The following is a 24263-nucleotide window of genomic DNA, read 5'->3' on the forward strand; positions in this document are numbered from 1 at the left end:
GGAAAGCATTCGTTTGAAAGGTATTTGAAAAACTCTGGCCCCTTTTCTTGCCTAGTTTGAAGGAAATCGTCTTGCAAATCACACAATTCAAGTTGGAGAGAAGCTTCTTGTTCTTGGATGTTAACGCTGATTTTAAGTTCACCAAAATCTTTAAATCTGGAGTCACACTCGTCCATTATTTCTTTAATATTTTCACTGAATTCAGAAAAGCTCAGCGTTTCTTCATCTCCTGCTAGTCGCCGACAGCTTGGAAAATGGACCAGTTTATTCCTCTCCAAAGCAACGTTGAAAATCTTCAGTTTATTACGAAAAACATTTATGTTTCCCATTAAATCTGACACCAGCTGGTTTCATCCCTGCAGATTCAAGTTCAGTTCATTCAGACGACCTGTGATATTTGTTAGAAATGCCAGTTGTTTAAGGAAATTCATAAATAGAACGGATTTTAATAAAAATCCATAACATTAATGTATTTTGCAAACTGCCTTCGTGGGCCGCAAAAAAAGACATCGCGGGCCGCCAGTTGGAAACCCCTGTTCTAGACTGAGGAGCGCTGCTATTGCTTTTGAAGTAGAGCCCCCATCTGTCCTCACAATGTTGCATCAACACTAAAATTTTGGTGATCTCACCACGGATCAAAGGTGACAAGAGAGAGAACTTTTCAGTTTGTGGAAGTTTAAGAAAAATGTTTATGTACCGGTAATTCTTGTGTGTGTTCTTTCATGAATTGCAGGGGAACTTTTATCGAAGAAAGATTTCCTAGAAAGCTTACAACAAAATGACCACACAGCTGGATGCCAACTTACATACTGGATAAACTAACATTTCATACAATGGTAAAAGGTAAAAGGTAAAGTGTTCCCCTGTGCTCAGCACCACGCCATGAAGGCGTATAGGGGGTGTGGGGGTAACGCCCCACACTTTCTTGATCCGGTCATGAGTGGGGGTGATGTGATCAGCATCACGCCCCTCACCGCCTTTACCCCCCAGGGTTTCCCCCAGGTACCCATGTCATTCGACGCTGGGTAGGCGCCGGAGCCGCTTCCAACGTTAGAAAAGTTCCCGGATTTGAACCGGCCGGGGATCGAACCCGGGACCTTGAGCATGGTAGTCAGACACGTTACCGACTGAGCCACCGCGGCCACTTATTCATACAATGCAACTTATGAATTAAAACGTGCTGTTGCAAGAAAACAGATTTTCCGCAGCCATTACCAGAAAATGGGTGCATAACTTCATGTACATCTTTTGTGTCTGGTAAGTTCCCATTTCAAAGAAATGAATTTCTGGCATTGATTGCAACTTGTGATAAGACACATTTCATTCGTTGAATTTCCCAAGCCCAAGGGACCTGCGTTTAGTCTGTCGAAGTATTTGCAACTATACCACAAAACGGCACACATATAGATTTCCTATTTCCATGCTTTAGCACTGCCAACTCACTATTCTGAAATACGATGTTGGGATTAGTTAACTGTTGCTTACTTTCACATGGAGAACCCAGTGCTGGTTAAGACTGGCAACTGACTATCTCCAACTGGCAGAAAGTTAACAGAAAGATTTACTACATTAAAAACTATAAGTCATTGTAATCCATGTGCAGATTACTTGTAGGCAAAACATCAATGGCATGACACTGCTGAAAATCATCCTCATATCAATAGATTTGTGTTTCTGGCAATGCAGACTGGAATTTCATGTATCTTAAATGAAAAAAAAACAAAAAAAAAAAACAATAAACTAAAATTGATTTGTGTGTGTGTGTGTGTGTGTGTGTACACATAGATAAACATACATATATACTAGAGCTGATCAGATACCACTTTGAACCGATACTGATACTTGAAAATTCTAACAAAAATTGTAAAGAATGGGCGAGTATTTCACTCCAGTTATAAGCATATTTACAAATTGCATCACAATGTTAAATTACCTGTTATGTAATCAGGAAACACAATTTCTCACACAATATTAGTGCAAAATAAATAAAAAATTTCGAATTTTGAATAATTTTGAGGATAACTAGACTCCGCAACAGTGTTGCAGAGCATTTCTACAGACCATGTAAAAGACTAAAATGCCAGAATAGTATCGGTAAATAAAATCCGACCGATACTTTCTGATACCAATACATCAGCAACGGTATCAGCTCAGCTCTAATATGCACATATAAAATATTACGAACCTGCTATGTGAAATTATTTCCTTTTCTGGATTGTTAATGTTGATGTCTGCTAAACATTCTTCCTTGATTTCAATGCTCTCTTCTTTAACACTATCATTAAATGTATTACACCCATGTGTAGTCTCAGGCAAAACTTCTTCCTTAAATGCAACTGGCATGTCACAGCTGTTGCATTCCACTTTCACTCTTTCTGATATTCTGTCACTGTGAAAATCTTTCGAGTTCTTAGTTTCTTCACTTGATGCAGGGAAGGTGAGCGACTGCCTCTGAGCAAATTCATCAGGTACAGTCTCTTCACAATTCGAGCAGTTTTCTGGTGTACAGGTTCCCCTCACTTCAAGGACTGTGCAAGATGGAGAATCAGGACGGTTGCTTGAATTTACACAGGTCGGACTCAGACTGCAAATATAATGGACGATAATGCTAAGTATTAATAGTAGTAGTAGTAATAATAATAATAATAAAACATACTTTCAGTTACTTACACTATTGTATAAAGTACCATATTGGTCTTACTCCTGATATTATAAACTAACTTTAGTTACCACGTGCATCCATAAAAAGGTGGGGATGTTTCCTTTACAGGGGTGGTGCCAGGAGGGTGGGAGGGGTGCTTGCACACCCCTTAATTTTCTTCCGTGCCCCCTTAAGCACCCCCTACATTCAACTGAAAACACTAACACTTAGAGTGTCATATTACATCATGACATCATATTGAACGCCGAATGTTAGATACTGAAGTAAGACCGTTATTATTGTATGCATCAGACAAGCACTGAAAGAGATGCCGATATACATACTTTCATGTACTGGCGGAAGCCTCTATAAAGAAGATCAGCGGCCATTTTTTTATTTCCTTGGCATTGTTGTTTTGCATATTTCTTCTTTCGTTTCTTCAAGTGGTCTGTTTGGTTTTCGATAATTGCCTATAGCTTAATGTGAGATGTTTTTTTTTCTTTTTTGCATTGTTTATAAATGGCTTATTTTCCGCTAGCTTGTTCTGCACTGAAGCAAAAATTTCAGCTGCTTTCAAAGGTATCACCAGGTTGTGCTCGGGCAATTATATTTGATGCGAGTTGTAACGTCAAGGGTAGTTTTCTTGTTAATACGTTCTATGTATTTGTTCCACGTAACATGTCTAGTAAATGTACCAATTCAGGCTTTTTCAAAAACTGTTAAGAAGAGGCCCAATGTTCACGAATACATTTTACGGTTCGTTCTTGAGGATAGTGCGGCAGAAGGGATCTTAATGAAGACAAAGTTGCTGTGCACTTCACGTTTTGTCCTGAATTGGCAGACGGAAGATACATATTAATGTACTATGTATTTTGTACCTCCATTCGTTACATTGAAAAGGTTCAAAAATTGTTTTTAAAAGCAAGGATAATTTCATTTTGTATTTCACTAAGACTGCAACATGTATCTGAATGTTTGCACCGTATGACCACTTTCTTGGATTATTATAAGACTTAATACATATCATCATGGACGTCCAGGGGGAGGGCAAGGGGGGCACAGCCTGCCCTCCCTTTGAAATGGATGTCAAACTAAAGTTATATACTTCATACAAAGATTTCATTTCAGTCAGTAATTTAGGATAATCAGAGGCAGCGATTAGGGTAGCCCCCGCACTATGCTAAACTTTATCTACCAAGTGAAAGTAAACTGTCCTTCCCCCCCAAGTTTTGGCACCTTGCTCCCCCGGTTTTGAAAGGTTGCATGCATGTTTCATGTTTATTTATTTTCAGCATCAAACCCCCTAAATTTCTTGCCGCACCCCCTCAGCACCCCTAGATGATTAATCCTGGTGCCGACGCTGTGCCTTTATGATTACTTAGACTATTTAACAATTTACAAAAAAGTTTATATTTATCTGCAGATATCCAGGGATAAAAAAGAAAGCTCAGAACAAAATAACACCAAAAGCCCACCTTTTTGTACCTGTCATTGTCAAAATCTACACCAATTGGATCTTTCAAGTTCTTACTTTCTTCACTTGATGCAGGGAGGGTGACCAACTGGGCCCACACACAGTCTGTTAAAACTGAAAAGAAATGGGCAAAAAAACAAGACAAAATGTCACACCTTGTGCTGTTTCTTTTTTATTCATAACACCACAAAGTGTTCACTTCCGAGGGATGCACTGAAGGTGTATCAATCATTTATAGCCACATTATAAAGGATGCTTCATTTAATGATAACTAAAGACACAACTACCAACCTGATATTTGGAACCATTTCATATTCTGCTTTGTGCTCACTGACGTCTGCTGAATATTCTTCCTTGATGTAGATATGCTCCACTTTAACTTTGCCATTATCTATGTCACATTCACTCTCAGCCTTAATTTCCCTCATTGACTCTGCTACCGTGTCATCCTCCATCTCTGCGCCTTGGTGTGGTTATTTCTTTTCCTGTTACGGCGTGATGTGGCTATTTCTTTTCCTGTTAAGTTCACATCATTTGATTCTAGAGTTCTTAATCCTGTATCTGCAGCAACATAAACCAGAGCTTCCTTTCTGCAATTACAATGTAATGTTTTTATTCACATTAAAGCACAGGTGTGCGAGTTCATGTTATTTTTTTTAGATGCAGCAATGTTTTATATGTTAAAATATGGAAATCATAATAATTTCCCATTAAATTAATGACAATGGTTTAACCAATTACGTGGATTCACTCATTTGCAAAAGTTTGAGAAAATTCGACAACTTGTTTTATTTGTGACCCTAACTTTCTACCAATTTCCTACAATAAAATGTTCCTCGTGAGCTAAGAAAGGGCAGGTAAAGAAAAGATTAAGAGAAGACTGTGGACGAGGCATGGACATCCGCAGGATTTTTCCAGGGAGGGGCAAGGAAGGTATTTTTTTTCCAGGGGGGTAAACAAGGCACATTTTACCCAATAATAGTGTTGTTTCCTCAAAAAACATTGCTTAAATTTCAATTTAACATATTCATGCAATAATTAACACACATTATTGTGGCCGAAATGAAATTATATGTGAAGAATATATAATTTCATTTTACCTTGGGGGCAGGGGGGTGGCCCCCTCCTTCCGGATGCCCATGGAACCAGGGTGTGGCTGCATCTGCACCTTTAGTTTGAAACATGTCGACACAAATAATATTGTGGAATTTTATTTTTTCCCCCTTGAATTCAATTCATCTGTTTCCCAGGATGCATGTTTATAGATGATATTACCATTATGCCAAGCACAGGGTGTTAGGTACCAACAAAATTCAAGTTATGCTAGGGTTGGCATATGAGGTCAGACTCACTGTGTCCATTATGGGCGAGTATGCACCTGCAATTATGCTTTCCTACATGAATCACATAGAATGTTATGGGTCACCCTCTGAGAAGTGGCACGACATGCGAAGATAGAGCACCAGGCAGGGATGGAAATTTGCGGTAATTATCGTAAGGCTTAGAATTTCAGTTTTCTTGTATTAAGGCATCGTTTAATGAAACTGAAAGTAATAAAATAATCCGTATTAGTCAAATATATTAGAGTAGGCCCAACCTCCAAGCCTCTCATGAGGCTTTGAAACTGCTTCAAGTGCGACTGTCATTGTCCAAATACCTTCCTCAATGTTAGTCTTCTGAAAGGAGTTTCTACAATTTACATGCAAAAGGGTGCTCTCATACTGAAATTACATAAAAACGCCATGCTCTTCTGATGAAATTTATACTTATAATGTTTCAAATAAATTTTCACAAAACTAGCAGTGGCAGCGAGAGGGCCCCCCCCCCCCCACACTTCTTGCCCCTGCACTATGCTAAACCTTATACTACAAGGGAAAGAAAACTGTCTTTGCCCCCCCCCCCTCCAAGATTTTGCACCTTGCCCCCCTAGTTTTGGAACCCAATCTCTGCCACTGTCTACTAGTTGACACTGAACATTCAGGCATTTATCTTGAAAAATGTGTGTAGTCAAAAGGACATTTCCATTGTCATGGAACCATCAAAAAACAGGCTAAAATCCCTAATTTATATTTCTTTGGCACACAAAACAGGTAACGATAAAAATAAAAAGATATAATACAATGTAAAGTGCTTTTCCAGAATAGGATGTAAGTTGAAAAATTTTCAGCATGTTAACAACAACAATGGCATTTATTCTCATAAAAGTTAACAGTAACTTTCGTTTTTTACTTTTTACATAAGAAAGTACTTACGCAAATCATTTTCTTTAGCGTTGTTGAAGTTCAGGAATATAGTTTTGATCCATTTTAATGCGAAATCATGTGTTTATCTGTGAAAATATCTCTCAGACACGTTATTGCTGCTGCTGCCATTTGCTTTCTGCATGTGAGCACAATGTTCCGTGTGTTTACATGACGTAACCCCCCAGTAAGTGTTTCAAACTTCGCCGTGTTTTCACTATAACATGACGTGTCGAGTATTTTTTTTTTTTTAAACTATGCTTGCGTAACCTAACCTAAGGGGAAATGGTTTGTGGGGCTAACGTCAATGGTTTGCGAGGTATTAGCATAATTTCAAATCCGGGCACAAAAGTAGGTATTTTTCGGTGAACAAGCTTGCAACACTGCACACACAATCCAAATCGACAAAACAGTGGCACAACGTGCGATGAACCTGTACACTATCGCCATATTGAGTTACAGAATCGAAATAACGAAGAACAGCAAGTGGGAAATAAATGATTTCTAGGTGTTTCACCTATACGAAAGTAGTATCAACTTAACTTTTAAGAAAGCATGCATTCAACAAAATCTTCAAACATTTTCGTGTAAGTAACTGCTAAAACTTCACAGTTTGGGTTAACAGACATAAATCGAAATTGAACTATGTAAAAATTGCAGGCGTAAGATGATGTCACAATAAAACAAAAGGAACTTGGACCCCAAATTTAGTCCTGGCAGTACAAAAGGTGAAAAATTAGACAAAAATAAACATAACAATAATTTCAGATCAACTGATACACATATTTATGTGAACAGGAGTGTACATTACTGCAAAAACATGATCCACTTCAATTTAATAAAATGTATAATAGCAAAATGACATCTCAACATTGCGTATCTCTAACCTTCCTCCTCGGTATGGAGTTCATAAATCATCTGAACACACAAAGTTGTTGAACAAGGCCGCGTCAAGCGGACAGATCATAACGATTTTTATTTGGTTCTTTGTAACTTACCACTGATTTTCTTCCACTGTTGGCTATTCGCGACGATGAAGATGAGTAATAAAAAGATATATTTACATTTCTCTGTAGTAATTTGATGAAATAACCTCATGTGATTTTTAAGTGTTCAGCTCCTTCTATTTCAAGAAATGTATCGTTATACACAAACAACAGTATTGCATTTTCCTAGGAAAGTTAAAATAATCATTTCTCTATTACAACCACGGTTTGAGCTAATCTAATACCTTTGGACAGCGCAAGGTAGATAGTACAGCGCTGTACCTTGGGTTCGAGTACCATACTTGCTTTTTCCCATCAGTTGGTATGTCGAAATAGCTAAATCCAATATTTAGAATAAAATAATAGAAAAATTCAAAGGAGATTACATTTTTAAACACCAAAAATTCGATGATGTTTACGAGCGTGAAATTTGTATCATAACTTAATTTTCGTGAACATTTTATTTTCAGGCGCTTCCATCAGCACTCAACGTTTGAGTAAAGCTATCTATAGCTACTGCTACATCAGAGCAACAACATAGTTATCGCTAGTTTCAAGCTGCTACCCCACATGAAAGAAGTAAACAAACGACAGTTGACAATCGTGAATCGAGTATGTGATCGAGCAATAAATAAAACGCAGTTAGTTATGACAATAATAATAATAATAAATTTTCTTTATTCAGCGGGCGAGGTTCAGCCAAGGGCTGCTCTGCTCTGCTCTGAGATGTAAAAGTTAGTTTGTATTTTGTATGTTATTTTTATTTGCTTAATGGCTTAAAATTTAGGATAGAGTTAAGAATACAGAAAATGTCTCCAATTTCGTTAATTATTCGTATACTAACTAAATTTGGCTATCTAATCACGAATCTGTTATTAAAATGCGGGGTCGCATGAAAAGAAAATTGTAACGGTTTCATACATCGCAGATACATTTCTTTAATTTTACACAAGAAACTACGGAACGACTTGGGATGACCGGACCCCTCTCCGATTTTCTTCATATTTGGCATACTCACTACTGGACATTTCCACTTTGACATGAAAAACGTTTTAAATCCATTCATTTTACAGATAATGACACAAACATAAGATGTGCAAAATATCTCGGCGATATTTGTTTTGGTTCTCGAGAAACACGCCTTCAAACACCGCTGAAATTCGCCTACTACGTCACGGATTTGAAAACGTCCTCTCCACAGACAGGAGGTCCTCTGACGTCATCACTTACAAATGCGTGCAGGCGGGGCTTCTGCTCGTCCCGTCAACTTAGCATGAACCGCGGAAGCGACAGAAAATTCACTTGTTACTGTGTAAAACAAGTATCTTACAACTTCCAGTGCAAAAATCTGTGCTCCATTTCTTGGAGATGAATTATGCCCTAGCAGTATAGTAGTATTTACTATAATTCAGCTACTCGGTAGAGGGTTTTCCCATTAGGGTGACAAAGTAAACCTTGTAACAGTCAATGGCTGAACACGTGAACAGCCTTGTTCATTGCGAATACATAGGTTAGTTCTGACTGGCAAGAACTTAATGTTATAGGAATGCCTTTTCTGGAATTACAATTATTTTCGTCATAATATTTTCTTCACAAATTTTAAGATAATACTTTTAGAACACACTGGTTTACACGCCAATTTCTGCAATATAAGAGGTGATACGGTATAAAAAAATACGGTGAGTTTTTAAATGTCCTGCAGTAAATGACGGTTTTCTTCAGTTAATATATATATTGCAAACTTTTGTATTTAGCCTACTTTTACGTCGCTTTTCCGTTCACTTTGTTTAACCGCAACGATGAGAACGCATAGTTAATTTATTATGTATCATCTCTAACATCACATTTGTTCCCACTTTTGGCTAATCGCTACAATGAAGATGAATAACTACAAGCAGTAATCGAAGTCGGGAGTACACCCCCCTCACACACACACACACACTACCACCAACTGCACAATCTAAGTATCACCCAACCTGCCATGATAAGAGACGAACTTTTCCTTCTGTCCCATCTCATTTCGAAAACATTCACTTGTCCCATCTCCTTTTATGAGACGGTGAGCAACACTAACATTAACAATAGAAGCATCCCCCTAGTTTGTCCCCAACGTCTCGAGCAAACATCCTCCCATCTAATAATTTCCAGTTCAATGAAATGTCACTCACAAGGAAACAGTCATGCCCAGGTCGAGAGTCAAACCTGGAACATGTGACTTCCTTAGATAAATCATGTATTTTGTGTATAATAATTACAACGCCAGTTCATTCCTGGTAATTCTGAATCTGCAGTTTGGTTTGCATATATAAGCAGGATAATATTTAGTTTTCGAGGGCTGTACCGTCGAAACGAGGAGTAAAAAAAAAAGTCATAAAAAATATTAAGAACGTTTTTTTTTTTTTGTATTTATAATGATAAGCCTTTGCATACGTTGTTAATTCTATATTTTTCTAGACTTGAGACGAGAACGAGAATTGCCCTCCCAAATCGAGACGGATGTTTATAAATGGAGACGAGACTGTCAATGAGACATTTACAAATAAACACGAGACAGACATTTACAACTCTCAACGAGAACGAGACCAAGGCTGCTATTTCTCGTCTCGATAGGATCAACTTTTGGTATGATTAGGGTTGCTTTATTTCGTAAGTGAAAATCCAGAACACTGCTTGCCGGAAGCTTGGGGGGAGGGGATGTTGGATCCGACAAAGTTATGTGTATGTAGTCACGAAGTCATGCTAGTATTAATACTTTTCTGTTCATCTTGTGTCACTACGTTTTTAAGAACCAAATATCTTTAAGATGACTCATGGGGGAAAATTACTGATTTGACAGTCTCAATGCAGTTTCTTATCGCAGAAATTCCGAAACTATCAGGAAATTGCAGACATTGGTCTGCAGTCCCATCTGGTGTGTGGAATTACGAAATTTCCTTCCCATCCGTATCCCGTCCTATACGTCTCTAATTTAAGAGAATGAAATAAGCCCGAAGGATTTTTTTATGAACAAGCGGATAGAACAAGGAAACTGGTAATTTTAGTGAACCAAAAAGAGAGGGGGGTTGGACCGTTGAATCCCCCTTAAATACGCCCATGGTTATACACATTATTTCCTTGTAATAATTATACATAAACTAAGTATAGATATGTACTGTGCAACTAATGTAATATTCTCAGTGTATTTTCTCTTATCTGCACAAAAATATTTGATCATAATTTGCGCAACAAAAATGGAACACAAACTGAAATTGCTTTATGGAAAAGAAAATTAAATAGGCTTTATAAATAAAGTGAAGAATGTGAAAATTCCTATTTTGCACTACATAGGTTACGGTAAATATCGATAAATATGAGTTTAAAAAATATTTTTGATTGTCTGGTCAGCAACCAATTTTATAAGCAATACTTTTCGCATGGCCTGAGAACACACACGCAGCTGAACCCTTTCATTTATCTTGCACGTGAGCAGCACGGATATTTCATAGAAGAATGATCTGCACAAAAATATTTGATCATAATTTGCGCAACAAAAATGGAACACAAACTGAAATTGCTTTATGGAAAAGAAAATTAAAAAGGCTTTATAAATAAAGTGAAGAATGTGAAAATTCCTATTTTGCACTACATAGGTTACGGTAAATATCGATAAATATAAGTTTAAAAAATATTTTTGAGTGTCTGGTCAGCAACCAATTTTATAAGCAATACTTTTCGCATGGCCTGAGAACACACACGCAGCTGAACCCTTTCATTTATCTTGCACGTGAGCAGCACGGATATTTCATAGAAGAATGATCATTACAAAGCATAGCTTTCTTTTCTCCTATCGCTCCTTCTTCCATTATTTAAATCGGTACAGATTTGTAAAACTCCTGCGCACGTGTTCGCTCACCGTGGGCTACCCATCCGGAACTGGACGCTCGAAGCAGACGACAAACGAGCTCTCCCTAAGGAGTGACGTAGTAACATGGCGGCGGCGTGTTTTCAGCGCAACGCTAGCCTCGCAACTTTGGAAGTCTCGTTTCTGCCTTAAACTGGACGCAGAGAAACGCGAGAACTTGCAGGGGTCATTTTTCCAGGGTGTAGTTTTTAAAATTGATGTAAAAAAATTGCAAAATAAACAGTCGATTGTCGCGAATTTTTTTGTTTCACAAGCAAATATACAGGGTGTTTCGTAAGTTCGTTTACAACACTTGGGAGGTGATTGTAGTACGAGTGAAAATAAGGTGGAAAGTTCATGTAACGAAATTCCGGAAACGGCTTTGTTGCCGAGTTATGGACGTTTGAAAACGTGGGAAAATTATTTTCCGAAGTGAATAATGGCGAAACGGGTGGAGAGAAGTCGTCGGTGTTGGGCGGTCCACAGGGTTGGCATGTTTAAAACATGTGTTTTAAACATGTTTTTTTTAGAAGTGTTTAAAACACATTTTGGTACTTCATATTTTATAGTCTGTGATAATTTTTTTTGTCAACCCCGTCTTTTCATTGAATCTGTGTCAATTAATCCGTGCTTTACGAATCTCATCGCACAACACTTGAGCAACCTTATGTCCTAACGTCACGGGAGAAACCTTTTTAATTTCAGGCTAAATGCCTACGTTGTTAGGTTAGGTAGGCTATCTATGTATGCACAAGGTAGTAAGACTGTTGTGCGACAAGAAAGACGCGTGCTTTACTGTAGAAATCGAAACTTCTCAGTTCTTTGTTTCCTACCGTCCTGTAAGTTTGAGACTGGTGGAAGCTGGAAACTAATATTACGCAATGCGTGATTTTGATCATGCCGTGAATTTTTTTTCTCTTGCGATACGATTGATTGGTTTGTATAACTCAGTGACGTGCGGTGACGTCGACACTTGGGGTAGCGATGAGTGGCGTGCCCAACGGGTCATAACTCCCCCCCCCTTTTAGGGTCCAGTATTCCTAAAAGAAGAACGTCAAATACAGGAAAAATTGCAAAGTTAGGAATGGCTACAAAAAATTGTACACATAACTTCCACCCACTTTCGAAAATCAAAAACCATTTGATTTGACTACTGAGCCAGAGATGCCGGGTTCGAATCTTGGCTTGGCAATGGGTGATCTTTGTGTGTGTGCCCCTTCATCAATTTTATCGTATCGTCTTCGCGATTAGCCAAATATGGCGGAAAGCGAAGTAAAATAAATCAATCAATCAATAAATGATTTGATTTGATTCGCTTTTTTGATATATTTGGTTAATCGCGAAGATGATACGACAAAATTAATAAAGGGACAAACACAATGAACGCCCATGTCAAGGTAGGGGTTCGAACCCGGAACTCTTGGTGTCGTAGCGCACTGTGGTAACCACTCCCCCACGGTTGGTTGATTTGACGTTTTAAGTTCATTTTATACACAGAAAGGCTAATCAGAACTAGACCTATAGTTTAATGTGGGATCCGAACCACTATATACCTCCATTGGGTACAGATCCAGGACCACTTGCACTCCCCCACGGAGGTCGGTCGACAACAAACATGTGAGGAAGGCGCTAACCATTCGGATACGTGGGTATCGGTAAAGCAAACTGCATTTTTCCTGAGTATAGTAATTTTCAATGGAATTTTTTAAATATCATCTTTATATATAATTAACGTTTTTTCAAAAATTTTGCATTGCTTGATTTCCCTATCTCACGATCTCGTTACTGAAGGATCCGGACTCGAGCCCTGGCCTTTGCATGAGTGTTTCTTTGCAACCACTCTTCACCCGTTTAATTTAATCAACGTTCATCGTCATGGCAGAAATTAGGTAAAGCGATGGAAGAGAGAAGAAAATACAAATAATTTCCACCAGTGCATCTGCAGGGCACTGTGAACTCAGGAACCTAGAATTCTCTGTTTATGATTGTCCCTCACGACTTTCCAAGCTCTTAGCTACTTATTCCGATTAAATCTATACAGCTAGAAAAAGCGATGGGTAACAAAACACACCTGTAAACAAACCTTTTTTCTACTTTCTTCAATGATATTCATTTGGCTTTTTGAGTTCTGGGATACATTTTTTTTTCGTTATTCACTGCAGGCAGAGTACAACACATTAAGAACAAGAATGCACGCTCGTCACGAATCCCGGCCTGAATTGTTCTTTGTGAGGTCAGTTAATTAATTTCATCATATCACCACTCATCCTCATTTAACATTTCTGTTAACATATTCTGTTGTAAAATATTTGTCCAACAGTTTGATTCTACTCTTCCTGGAGGATATAATAGTTAATGCTGTTGCTTTGTGATCAGTTTCCAGGGTTGCATTCCCTGAGGAGAAACATACTTTGGTGTATCCAACAATCAGACTACCAGAGGGGTTGGTTCAAAATATGTAATAAGGTATGCCCAAATGAAAAGGAGACCTTTGCTGTAGCGGCGTTGTATCTAAAGGTAAAAATGTTTGTCAACAGATGGCACGGTGTTTGTCCCAGTTTGCAGGTGTAGCGAACGGCTTTGCCTGCTGTTTCCTCAGTTGGCGAGAGTTGTTTTGCGTGGATGGTTGCATTATGGATTCCTCCATATCAGCGCAGAGAGCTGTAATCCAATTTCTTCGTGCAGAAGGCGAGCATGCCTCACAAATTTATCGCAGAATGGAGGATGTTTACGGAGAGCAGTGTCCCACACGTTGCACCATATTCTGTTGGTGTCAGCATTATGACGTGGGACGCGAAAGCACCAAGAACTTGCCACAGCCGGATAAGCACACGTTGTCATCAACCCTGCCACGATTGCTGCTGTGGATAATCTCATTCGTCAGAATCGTCAGATCACCACACATTTCAATGGGAAGTCCTCGCACATCCTCCATACAGCCCCGATATTTCCCCATCTGACTCCCATATTTTCGGCCCCTTGAAACAATCACCGAAAGGTCAACAGTTCACAAGTGACAAGGAAGTGCAGAAAACCGTGGAAAACTGGATCCGTAAGCAACGCAGGAGTTTCTACACTGAAGCCATCCACTCCCTTCCTACGTGCTGGGATCAGTGCATCAATATCAATGGCAATTATGTGTAGGTATCATGTTACATATTAACTGTAATTCACATATTATGTAATGCAAATATTCTGTAATATAATATTCTTTAGATATAACCATAGTCTCCTTTTCATTTGGGCATACCTTATATAACCAATGCTTTTTTTTTCTGGCAGTAAACAACTGTACTCTATACTGGCACCTTATTATAGCTGAGGACTAATAACATTTTATTTTAACGAGAAAAGTCTACGATGCCAGAGGTCCCGGATTCGAATACCAGCCAAGGTATGGGTATTCTTTGTTATGTTCCTTCATCAATTTCATCATATCATCACTTAGTCTCATCTTCGTGATTTCCAAATGTGGCAGAAAAGAGAAGTAAAATACACCAAATCAATCAATCAAACAAGAAAAATGCACATGTGTGGGTGTATATATATTGTGGGAGAACAAGGGAGACATCATAAAAACCCATAATTTCCAAGCCATTCATCGGAACTCGGTAAGTCGTAACAAATAACATTTCTCTGCAAGATCAGCAGTGAAGTAGGGTATGCACAAAATTCTTAATTCACTACCGGGATAAACAAGTAAACAGATGCCGACCCGGAATGATTAATAAGCATAACGTCACGCTGCCAAAAGCGAATAAAAACCTAAATGGTTTTCGAAAAGGGACAGTTGCTAAGAATCATCCAAGAACCACGAGACTAAATTCGTTGAGTTCTATGTTAAAACCATAACTAATAAGCTGAGTGGTTCATGTTCAAGTCTTCACATTAATCTATTTTATAATTTTTGGACTACAAATAACATGCAAATTTATAATATTTATCACTTTTAATAATAATAATACATAAAAAAGATATCATGGTATACAACACCGTTAATATATAAATGTATGATATTATTAAAATTTGAGGAGCTTTCGGACTGAATATTATATCTTCTGACAATAGAGACATCTCATTTTACATATTCATTACAAATTTAAATGCCATTCTTTGCAAAAATATCAAAGATTAAACATGGAGGCTTTCCTGCTCATTGCAGCAGATTCGTTGAATCCGAATCTTATTACATTTCACATGCAAGCGAAGGAGCAGAATTATTTAAGATGTCAACAGTATATGCTTGCATCCAGTCTATTCACACTCAATGCAACACAACTGGTGTGACATTCCGTACTATTGCCTACAGAAGAGATATCATGAATAAGAACAAATTTCAAACCATCCCTGCATCCAGGCTTTTAAACATTGTTAATCTGCTCCTATTACATCAAAACTGAAGAGACCACAATGAGTCACCCAAGAACACCAAAATTATCAGCAACATCATACACATAATCTAATTTATTGTTTCAAATGTAAGAATATGTCTACTGTAGAGAGAGGCATTACCTCCTATGTACCTTAATGGTTAGTGCTCTTGCCTTTAGTGTACAGTTGGGAGCTGAGAAGACTGCGAGGCTGAGGAATGCGAAGCTGACCTGCCTGTTGTCGCCATGTGCGCCAGCTCGTCTTCCTTTCAGGGTGGCAGCGGCATAAATAAAAAAGGCATGGTACGAAAACGCATTGCAAATGAATGGAACATATTACGTAGTAACAAGTGAAAGCAATACTAATAAGGGAGTAAAACTTCACAAATCAAAGCAATCTGCTTCCAACGTGTATTTCCTAGCGTCTTGTCAATGCTTCTTTTCTGGACATGGATCAATTAATTTTAACTTATGCAGGGTAGTACATTTTCTCTCTTGTTTGTATTTACATTTTGGTATGCAGCATCGCTTTTCTGCAACTTTCGGATTATGGAACATGAAGTTGTAATGTCTAGGCCCCAGTGATTTATCCACCAACTACGCCCTAACACCCCACACAATTTTTATAAAAGGACAAATTTATGGTCATTTTGGCTCTAAGTATACTTTTTCACACCCATAAACACAAACTTACACCCCTCAAATAGAAAATTCTGAATAAACCTTTGCTCAACCCCCGAGCCGGCTTTCCCAGCTTTTCGTTGCATGTTAATTCTATTGACAGTTAACCTTCAGCGATCCAGTTTACTAGATATAGTCTGCTCTATACATATACAAGGTTCATTCAATAAATAACCGGAAATAATTTTTTTTGCAGAATCTATTATTCAAATGGAATACAACACATGATAATTATTCAACGTACTCTCCCTCAAGTTCAATGCACCTGCGCCAGCACTCCACAAGCCTCCCAATTCCACGTGCAAAGAATTATTTTGGGCATGTGCGTAATTAGTCATGCACTGCTGCCTGGACTTCCTCATCATCATCGAACCTTGAGCCACTAAGAGCATCTTTAAGTGGGCCAAAAATGTGATAATCTGAAGGTGCCAGATCTGGGGAATATGGGGGGTGGGATAAGCAGATGAACTTTAGGTCATTGATGGTAGCTAATGTGACTCTAGCAGTGTGTGGTCTCACGTTGTCATGCAGTAACAGGATGCCACTGTACACCAGACCACGTCGCTTCTTCAAAATTGCTGGTTTCAAATTTTCACGCATAAGGTTTGCGTATATCACACTGTTTACATTTTGACCTCTAGGCATGTAATGTTCAAGAATTGTTCCCTTATGATCCCAAAACAAAGTCAACATGACCTTACCAGCACTTCTTTCAGTTCACACCTTCTTGGGTCTTGGAGATGAAGAATGTCGCTACTCCATTGTAGCCCGCTTTCATTCAGGTTCGTAAAAATGTACCCAACTTTCATCTCCCGTGACAATATGGTGAAGAAATGCCTCCCCTTCAGCCTCATACTGTCGCAAAAGCTCCCCGCACACATCCATTCACCTGTCTTTCATTTCTGGTGTCAAATGTTTTGGAAACCACCTCGCACACACTTTCTTGAACATCAGTACGTCATGAACAATATGGTGGGCTGATCCGACACTAACGTTTATCTTTGATGCAATCTCACTCACCGTAATATGCCTGTTTTCCCGTATCAACTCGTCAACTCTCACAATGTTGTTCTCCGTGACTGCAGAGACAGAGCATCCTGGACGTGGCGAATCTTGAACACTTGTTACACCCTGTTTGAACTTCTCTGCCCACTCTTACACTTGTGTTCGACTCAAAAAGCTTTCACCATATTGCCCTGCCATCCGACTGTGAATTTAGATTGGTTTCAATCCTTCAGCTAACAGAAATCTAATGACACTAAACTGCTCCAAGTTGGTGCAAACCTGCAAGGGTGCGGTCATCTTGTTTTGTACTGATTCAAAGCACCCCGTTCGCGAGGCAGGCGTGCCAGGCCCATCTATCTGTTAATAGTTCTAGGACGCCACCACAAAATAACAAAGAAACACCAAACATGGTCGTATTTTCGATTTTTATACAACTTTTCCGGTTATATATTGAATGTACCTTGTACATTTACTTATACACACACGCCAGAACATTCATTTGATTTTTAAAACAAATTCATTTCCGAAAACACGGAAGAAGTGTGAATTCTTATGCCGTTACTGGTCTTTGAGATGTCCCGTGGTTGACGTCATCCGTGGAGGTTCACGAATGGTTCCAAACTTTTCCGAACGCCAGACTGCAACTCACACTGTAAGTCCCGATTCCATTATCAGATTCTCACCCTTTCCTACAGGGACTTCTGCATGTCTGGCAACACTGAAAAATTTAACACCAAGTCTAAGCTTCCCTCCCCACACTTCCTCCCCATTCACCCCGAACCTCATCCCACACTCGCAGTCTTCTCAGCTCCCAACTGTAAGTGGTCGATTTCTAACAGGAGGTCCAATATTTCGATGTTGGCCCAGCATCACGAGAATAATTGAGAATGTAATTGAAAAGAATAGTAGCAGATTCTGGTTGTCAAAGAGAGAAAACAGCAGCGATGGAACATGACTCATTGATCTCGCATTATCCAATGAGCAGGCGCTTGGCAGGCATTCACCCTCATGGAGTTTTTCATTTAGAAAATGCATATCATTGCAAGAGACCTGGGTTAGATTCCCGGCAGGGGAGAACCGAGATTTTTTCCACTTGTTCAAGAAGCTCCAGCACCCACCCAGCATCATATAAAGAAGGTACCTGAAGGAAACTCTGGGGGGTAAAGGCAGCCAGGGGTGTGGTGCACCCCCACCTTCGACCATGATCAAGAAATTGTAGGGCCACACCCCATATACGCTTTTATGGTGTGGTGCAAAGCTCTGGGGAGCACTTTACTTTTTTGTTTACTTTACATATCATTTACCTATGGTTAAATCGAAGATAAAAGCACAAAAAAATCTTGAAAATAAAACACAGGAGAAACTTGACATTTCATGGATACTGCATCCCCATCGTCAGAGTAAAAGGAAGAGAAAATACACAGTAAAATGATTGATGGACTGAAATAGTGTCGTTCTCATACTTTCTGGTTTGTTATGTTTTTATCTCGATTATGTAATTTTGCTAAGATCAGTTGCCACAAGCATCAAAGCCTCATTAGCCTGCAGGAATACAGTTTCCAGGGTGTACCTGCTGGAAAGGTAACCCCTTATACTCCATTGCTTACATGTTAAACTGACGTTGAATTTATATTGCACCAGAAATATAATGATACATGCACAGGTATAATAACTTCAAGCTGGGATCTGAAGGTGGCAGGTAATTCTTTATTACAGCCTATTCTAATTCACTTATTTTCTTAAAACATCTAGAAAAAAAAGTTATTTTCACATGATATAAAATTGAATTTTATTTGTTGTTAGCACATTCAATATCATAATGCAACTATCACTTTCTCATGCAACACTTGACAGTGTTCATAATCACTTGAATTGCTGATATAAGGCATTCATTAAGCATTTTAAGAAAATAATTTATAAGAATACATTTGTGCTTTGAAAGACAAACTTTTCCACAAAAAGGAATTTTACATTAACAGTGGAAGGTAAACTCAAACCTTCAGATAAATGGAACTAAAATAAAACCTATCAGAAAAGATTTTCAACACACAACTGTAACTGTTGCAACTAATTGCCTTAACTCCATTCAAGAGTTAAAAAGAATTTTCCAAAAATTTCTGATCAAGCATGAAACATTCTTAATGTATAAAAATTAAATTTTATTTCATTTCCAAGGTGAATAGAAGAAAGAAAAACTGAAGGAAAAAGAAGCTATTCACTTCTTAGACAGTACACAAGGTAGATAAAAATAAAATGTTATTAACTCTTTCTGTTTTGAAGTACACAATATTACAGGCTTCCCAATAGTGTAGTGGTAAAGTCGTTGCCTTGTAATAAAGGGGGCCCAGGTTTGATACCTGGTGGATCACACTTTAAACCTTAGTTCCAGTCCTGATTAAACTTTCTGTGCATAAAATGGACTTACAACCAGACTCAAACATACATACATCATAGTCTGTATATTTTAAGTTGAAGTAGCCTAAATTTCAATAGATGCCATGTCATTTGTCTACTCCACATAGACAGAACATCTGTTAAATTGTCGAAAATGTTTTGTTTTACAGTGCATTCTGGGCACTCAAAGTTACAACATATATTCACACAAGGCCAGAGCATGGTGCTGACTACATCTTCACTATGGATGAGATCAAGCATGTGTAAAACCCTACTTCCATATTTCATATGTATCTTCATTGCCCACTGCTCTCTTCAGGAGACGAGTTGATTCTAATGGAAGGGTTTTCAACAAGCGTTACACATAAACATTTGCCTCAAGTATCACATGTAAATTGTTGAATTACTTTGTGTGTTCTTTCATGTCTTGTGATATAATATTTAGAGGTAAATGACTTTCCACAAGTACTGCAAATAAATGGCTGAACTGCAGAATGTGTTTTTTCATGTTTTACAAGAGAACTTTTATAGGCAAAAGACTTTTTGCAAAGCTTACAATGAAATGGACGAACGTCTGTGTGCACTCTTTCATGACTTAACAACTCAGATTTTTTTACAAAAGATTTTCCACAAACATTACAACTAAAATAGGTAACTCCTAGATGTTTGTTTATGTGGTAGGAGAGATGACCTTTGTGAGAAAAAGACTTCCCGCAAATTTCACAAAAAAATAGATCAATTCCTGGCTGAACTCCAGAATGTGTTCTTTCATGGATTACAAGATAACTTTTACACACGAAAGACTTTTGGCAAAGCTTACAATGAAATGGACGAGCATCTGCGTGTACTCTTTCATGCCTTAACAACTCAGATTTTCTAAAAAAAGATTTTCCACAAACATTACAACTAAAATCAGTAACTCCTAGATGTTTGTTTATGTGGTACGAAAGATCTCTCTTGAAAAGAAAAGACTTACCACAAATATCACAAAAAAATGGATCAATTCCTGTATGAGCTCTCTTGTGATTCCTAAGGTCACATTTACGGTAATATGACTTTCCACAAGTATTGCAAATAAATGGCTGAACTCCAGAATGTGCCATTTCATGAAGCACAAGAGATCTTTTATAACTGAAGGATTTATTGCAAGCCTTACAACAAAATTGACTATTACGTGTGTGTACTATTTCATGCCTTCTTAAATCACATTTTTTAAAAAAGGATTTTCCACAGGTATTACAATCGAACTGAGAAAGTTGTGCATGTTCATTCATGTGGTACAAGAGAGAATACTTTTTTGGAAAAGATTTAGCACAAATTTCACATGAATGTGACTCAATTTCTTTATGAGCACTTTCGTGACTTGAAAGTTCACATTTACGGGAAAACGACATTCCACAAGTGCTGCAAAAAAATGACATCACCCCTGAATCTATTTGATCATGAGCTAAGAGATTCTTTTTACTATCAAAAGATTTTCCACAAAGACTACAAATAAACTGGAGAACATGCAATCTTGCATGTTTACTAAGATTTTCCTTGCTAGAAAATGATTTTTCACAAACACTACAACTGTAACCGTGAAAACCTGTATGTGCATTTTCATGATTTAAAAGATTATAAGAATTGCTTTTTCCACAAAATTTATATGAAAATGGGCGAACCCTTTCGTGCATTCTTAAGTGTCTTTCGATATCAAGTTTGTAAAGAAAGAACTTTCCACAAAGATTACACTGAAATAATCGAACTCCCATGTACATTACTTCAGATTGAAAAGCCTCATTGGTTGATTTTTCCAGACCACAAGGATCTCTGTCCATTCTATCGGAATATCTGTGAAGGAGAAAATAAAAAAAAAAGCATTAACTACTGCCAAAATGATATCTATTTTCAAAAAAATTATCAAAATTTTTGTTTTTAGCTCTGAATGTTCATACTTTCCTTTACTGCAATACAAATGTAGGAATGTTAGATGTCAACAAGCCAACAATCGCTTTTGCACAGAACATGATATTACTAACCTCATACGCAGTTCTGAATGTCAGAATTCAAAAGTTTTTTGGCTATTAAGAGTAGAGTTGGAAGTGGTCGGGGAAAAAAAAAGAGTTTTTTTCCACGGCTTTTTTGGTTGGGCTTTTTCACAAAAGTGTCTCAAATCAATGAAAATACAGGCGTTGGGAATATTTTTCCTCTTCCATGGTTTTCCTTTGTATCCTTATTGTAAAATGCACACTCATTTCAAAATACAAAATACAATTTACAATATGAAATTCATAGATATAAACAGTGTTTTTTTAAAAACCTGGCTTTTTACATTAAATTTTGTGTTCAGTAAAATATGTATATTTGTATTCTGGCTTTCCAGTACATCATGTATAATTTGGTTAAATGGCTGCTAAACCTGGTCACAGAGCAACTATAGAGAGTCTCAACTTTATAAGTCAGTATGGAAGTAAATGGAGTACTTTCCTCTGTCTCTAATACATAAGTTTTGCCAATAGCTCTGTCCTTCTCTGCCACCGCTGCGTTGCCAGATGTTACAAAATTTACAAAATGTAAAAGTCGTAAATTTCAAACAGTGAAATCATTATCCTGTAGAGTTTTTTTATGTTCTATTTACTGACGACATTATATAACCATTCATAAATTCATGCGATCTGAAATTTCGATAATTATGCAATTTTGCAAAATGCTTAATATTTTTGTAGTAAATACTTCAAAAGCCATAAATATCAAACCGCTTGAATAACTTCGCCAGTTTTTTTCTATTTATTTATTTATTTATTTATTTATTTATTGAAATTTCCAGTACAGCAGAAGCCATTTTAAACCAGAAAGAAACAACAATAAAACAATAGACTAAGATTAAAAACAAAAGAACGGATAACATAAAATAAACAAAAATAAAACAAGCCAAAAAAAGGACCAAGGTAAAAAGATCAGTTTCACAAAAGCATTACTTATGTACAATTTTTTCTATGTTGCTGATAAAAAATGAATATGAAGTGAATATATCTATTTGGTTTGAGATTATATTGAACTGATTCGGTAGCCTATGGAATAGTGATCGTTGTATGAGTGAGAGCCTGGGAGTTGTAGTGTGAAAAGTTTCCTTGCTCCGTGTTTTATGTGTAGGCACTCTGAGGGAGGGTTCGTGGAGTGGGATGCTGCATCTTAAGTTTCCATTTATAATCTTATATAGCAATTTCATATCTGCAATGTATCTACGAGTTTCTGGAGTATCAATATGCAGATTTACAAGAAGATCTCTCTTAGGCAGGTGTCTCAGGGCAGGCACTCTATATCGAACGATGGAGAGGAAAAAGCCGAGAACACTGTCGATCTTGGAGGTATGAGAATGGGCAGCCATATTCCAGATTGGTGAACAATATTCTAGAATGGGGGACACAAATATCTTGAAGTAAATGGAAAGTGCTTTCGGGTTATTGATTTCGGTGAATCTGTAAAGTAGGCCTAGCATACGCATTGCCTTTTTTGTGATGGTTGATATGTGATTATCGAACTTTAGTTTTGAATCTATGAGGATACCTAGATCTCGGTGTTGCGCTTCTTTTGCTAGAGGGAGGTCGGTGAGTGTATAATTGCCTTCAAGAATGTTTTGTTTCAATGAAATTGTTATGTATGAGCATTTAGAAGGGTTTGTGGACAGTTTCCATTGCTTACACCATTCAGAGAATCTGTTAATGTCATTTTGGAGAATTTGCATGTCTGATGGCTGTTTTATTTCTCTCATAATCTTGCAATCATCGGCAAACATTAGAATTGTGCTTGAGATGGGGGAATTAAAGAGGTCTGTGAGATCATCCAGATATAATACAAATAACAGAGGGCCAAGAACGCTTCCTTGCGGCACACCAGATATAACAGGAAGCCAGTTAGAATGAGTTCCAGAAAGTATAACGCGTTGTTGTCTATTTCTTAGATAGTCTTTCACTAATTTTAACGTGTTTCCAGTGATGTTAAATCTGTTAGATAATTTATGCAGTAAATAGTGGTGATCCACTGAATCAAAAGCTTTGGACAGATCAAAGTAAACAACATCTAACTGATTACGATTAGTAATTGCGTTTATGGCACAGGATTGCATACAGGACAGATTGGTAAGGCATGAAGAATTTGGAAGAAAGCCGTGTTGTGCAGGGTTAATGTAAGGGGATGTGAATTTCAGAAGTCTTTTTTTTTAGAATTTTTTCACAGACAATAGCAAGTGTGGAAAGGAGAGAAATGGGCCTATAACATGTAGTATCGTTAGCATTTCCAGATTTAAAAATAGGAATGATATTTGCTTTCTTCCATTGAGTGGGAAAGCAGCCTTCAGAGAAGCACCTATTGTATAACATTGCAAGAGGAGTAGCTAGTGAGTGAGCTGTTTTTTGTAGGAACATAGTAGGAATATTGTCTGGTCCAGATGCTCGGTGAGAAGAAAAGGAGGTAAGGAAGTGCAAGACTTCTCCTGGTTCTGTAAAGACGGTAGAAAGAGAGTGAGAGCAGATAGATTTGATAGGCGGGTGATCTAAAACATCATTTGAAACAAAATTATTTTGAAATGTTAGATTGAAAAGTTCAGCTCT

At 37.8% G+C, this 24263-nt stretch overlaps 1 protein-coding gene across 6 annotated transcripts in view; it reads right to left on the reverse strand.

Moving 5' to 3' along the window:
* Positions 1 to 24263, reverse strand: part of LOC145978889 (uncharacterized) — a 63908-nt gene that overhangs the window by 12473 nt on the left and 27172 nt on the right. For 5 of the 6 annotated variants that reach the window (XM_083111816.1, XM_083111818.1, XM_083111819.1 and 2 more), the window contains one exon: positions 2186 to 2584. In XM_083111816.1, the coding sequence (XP_082967942.1) occupies positions 2186 to 2584 (399 nt within the window). Of the gene's footprint in view, positions 1 to 2185; positions 2585 to 19051; positions 21505 to 24263 lie in introns of those variants that run through there. The other variant, XM_083111822.1, reaches the window with a different exon arrangement.

This window comes from Lepisma saccharinum, chromosome 25 (assembly GCF_977018435.1).
Source record: "Lepisma saccharinum chromosome 25, izLepSacc3.1, whole genome shotgun sequence".
Classification (NCBI taxonomy): Eukaryota; Metazoa; Arthropoda; class Insecta; order Zygentoma; family Lepismatidae; genus Lepisma; species Lepisma saccharinum.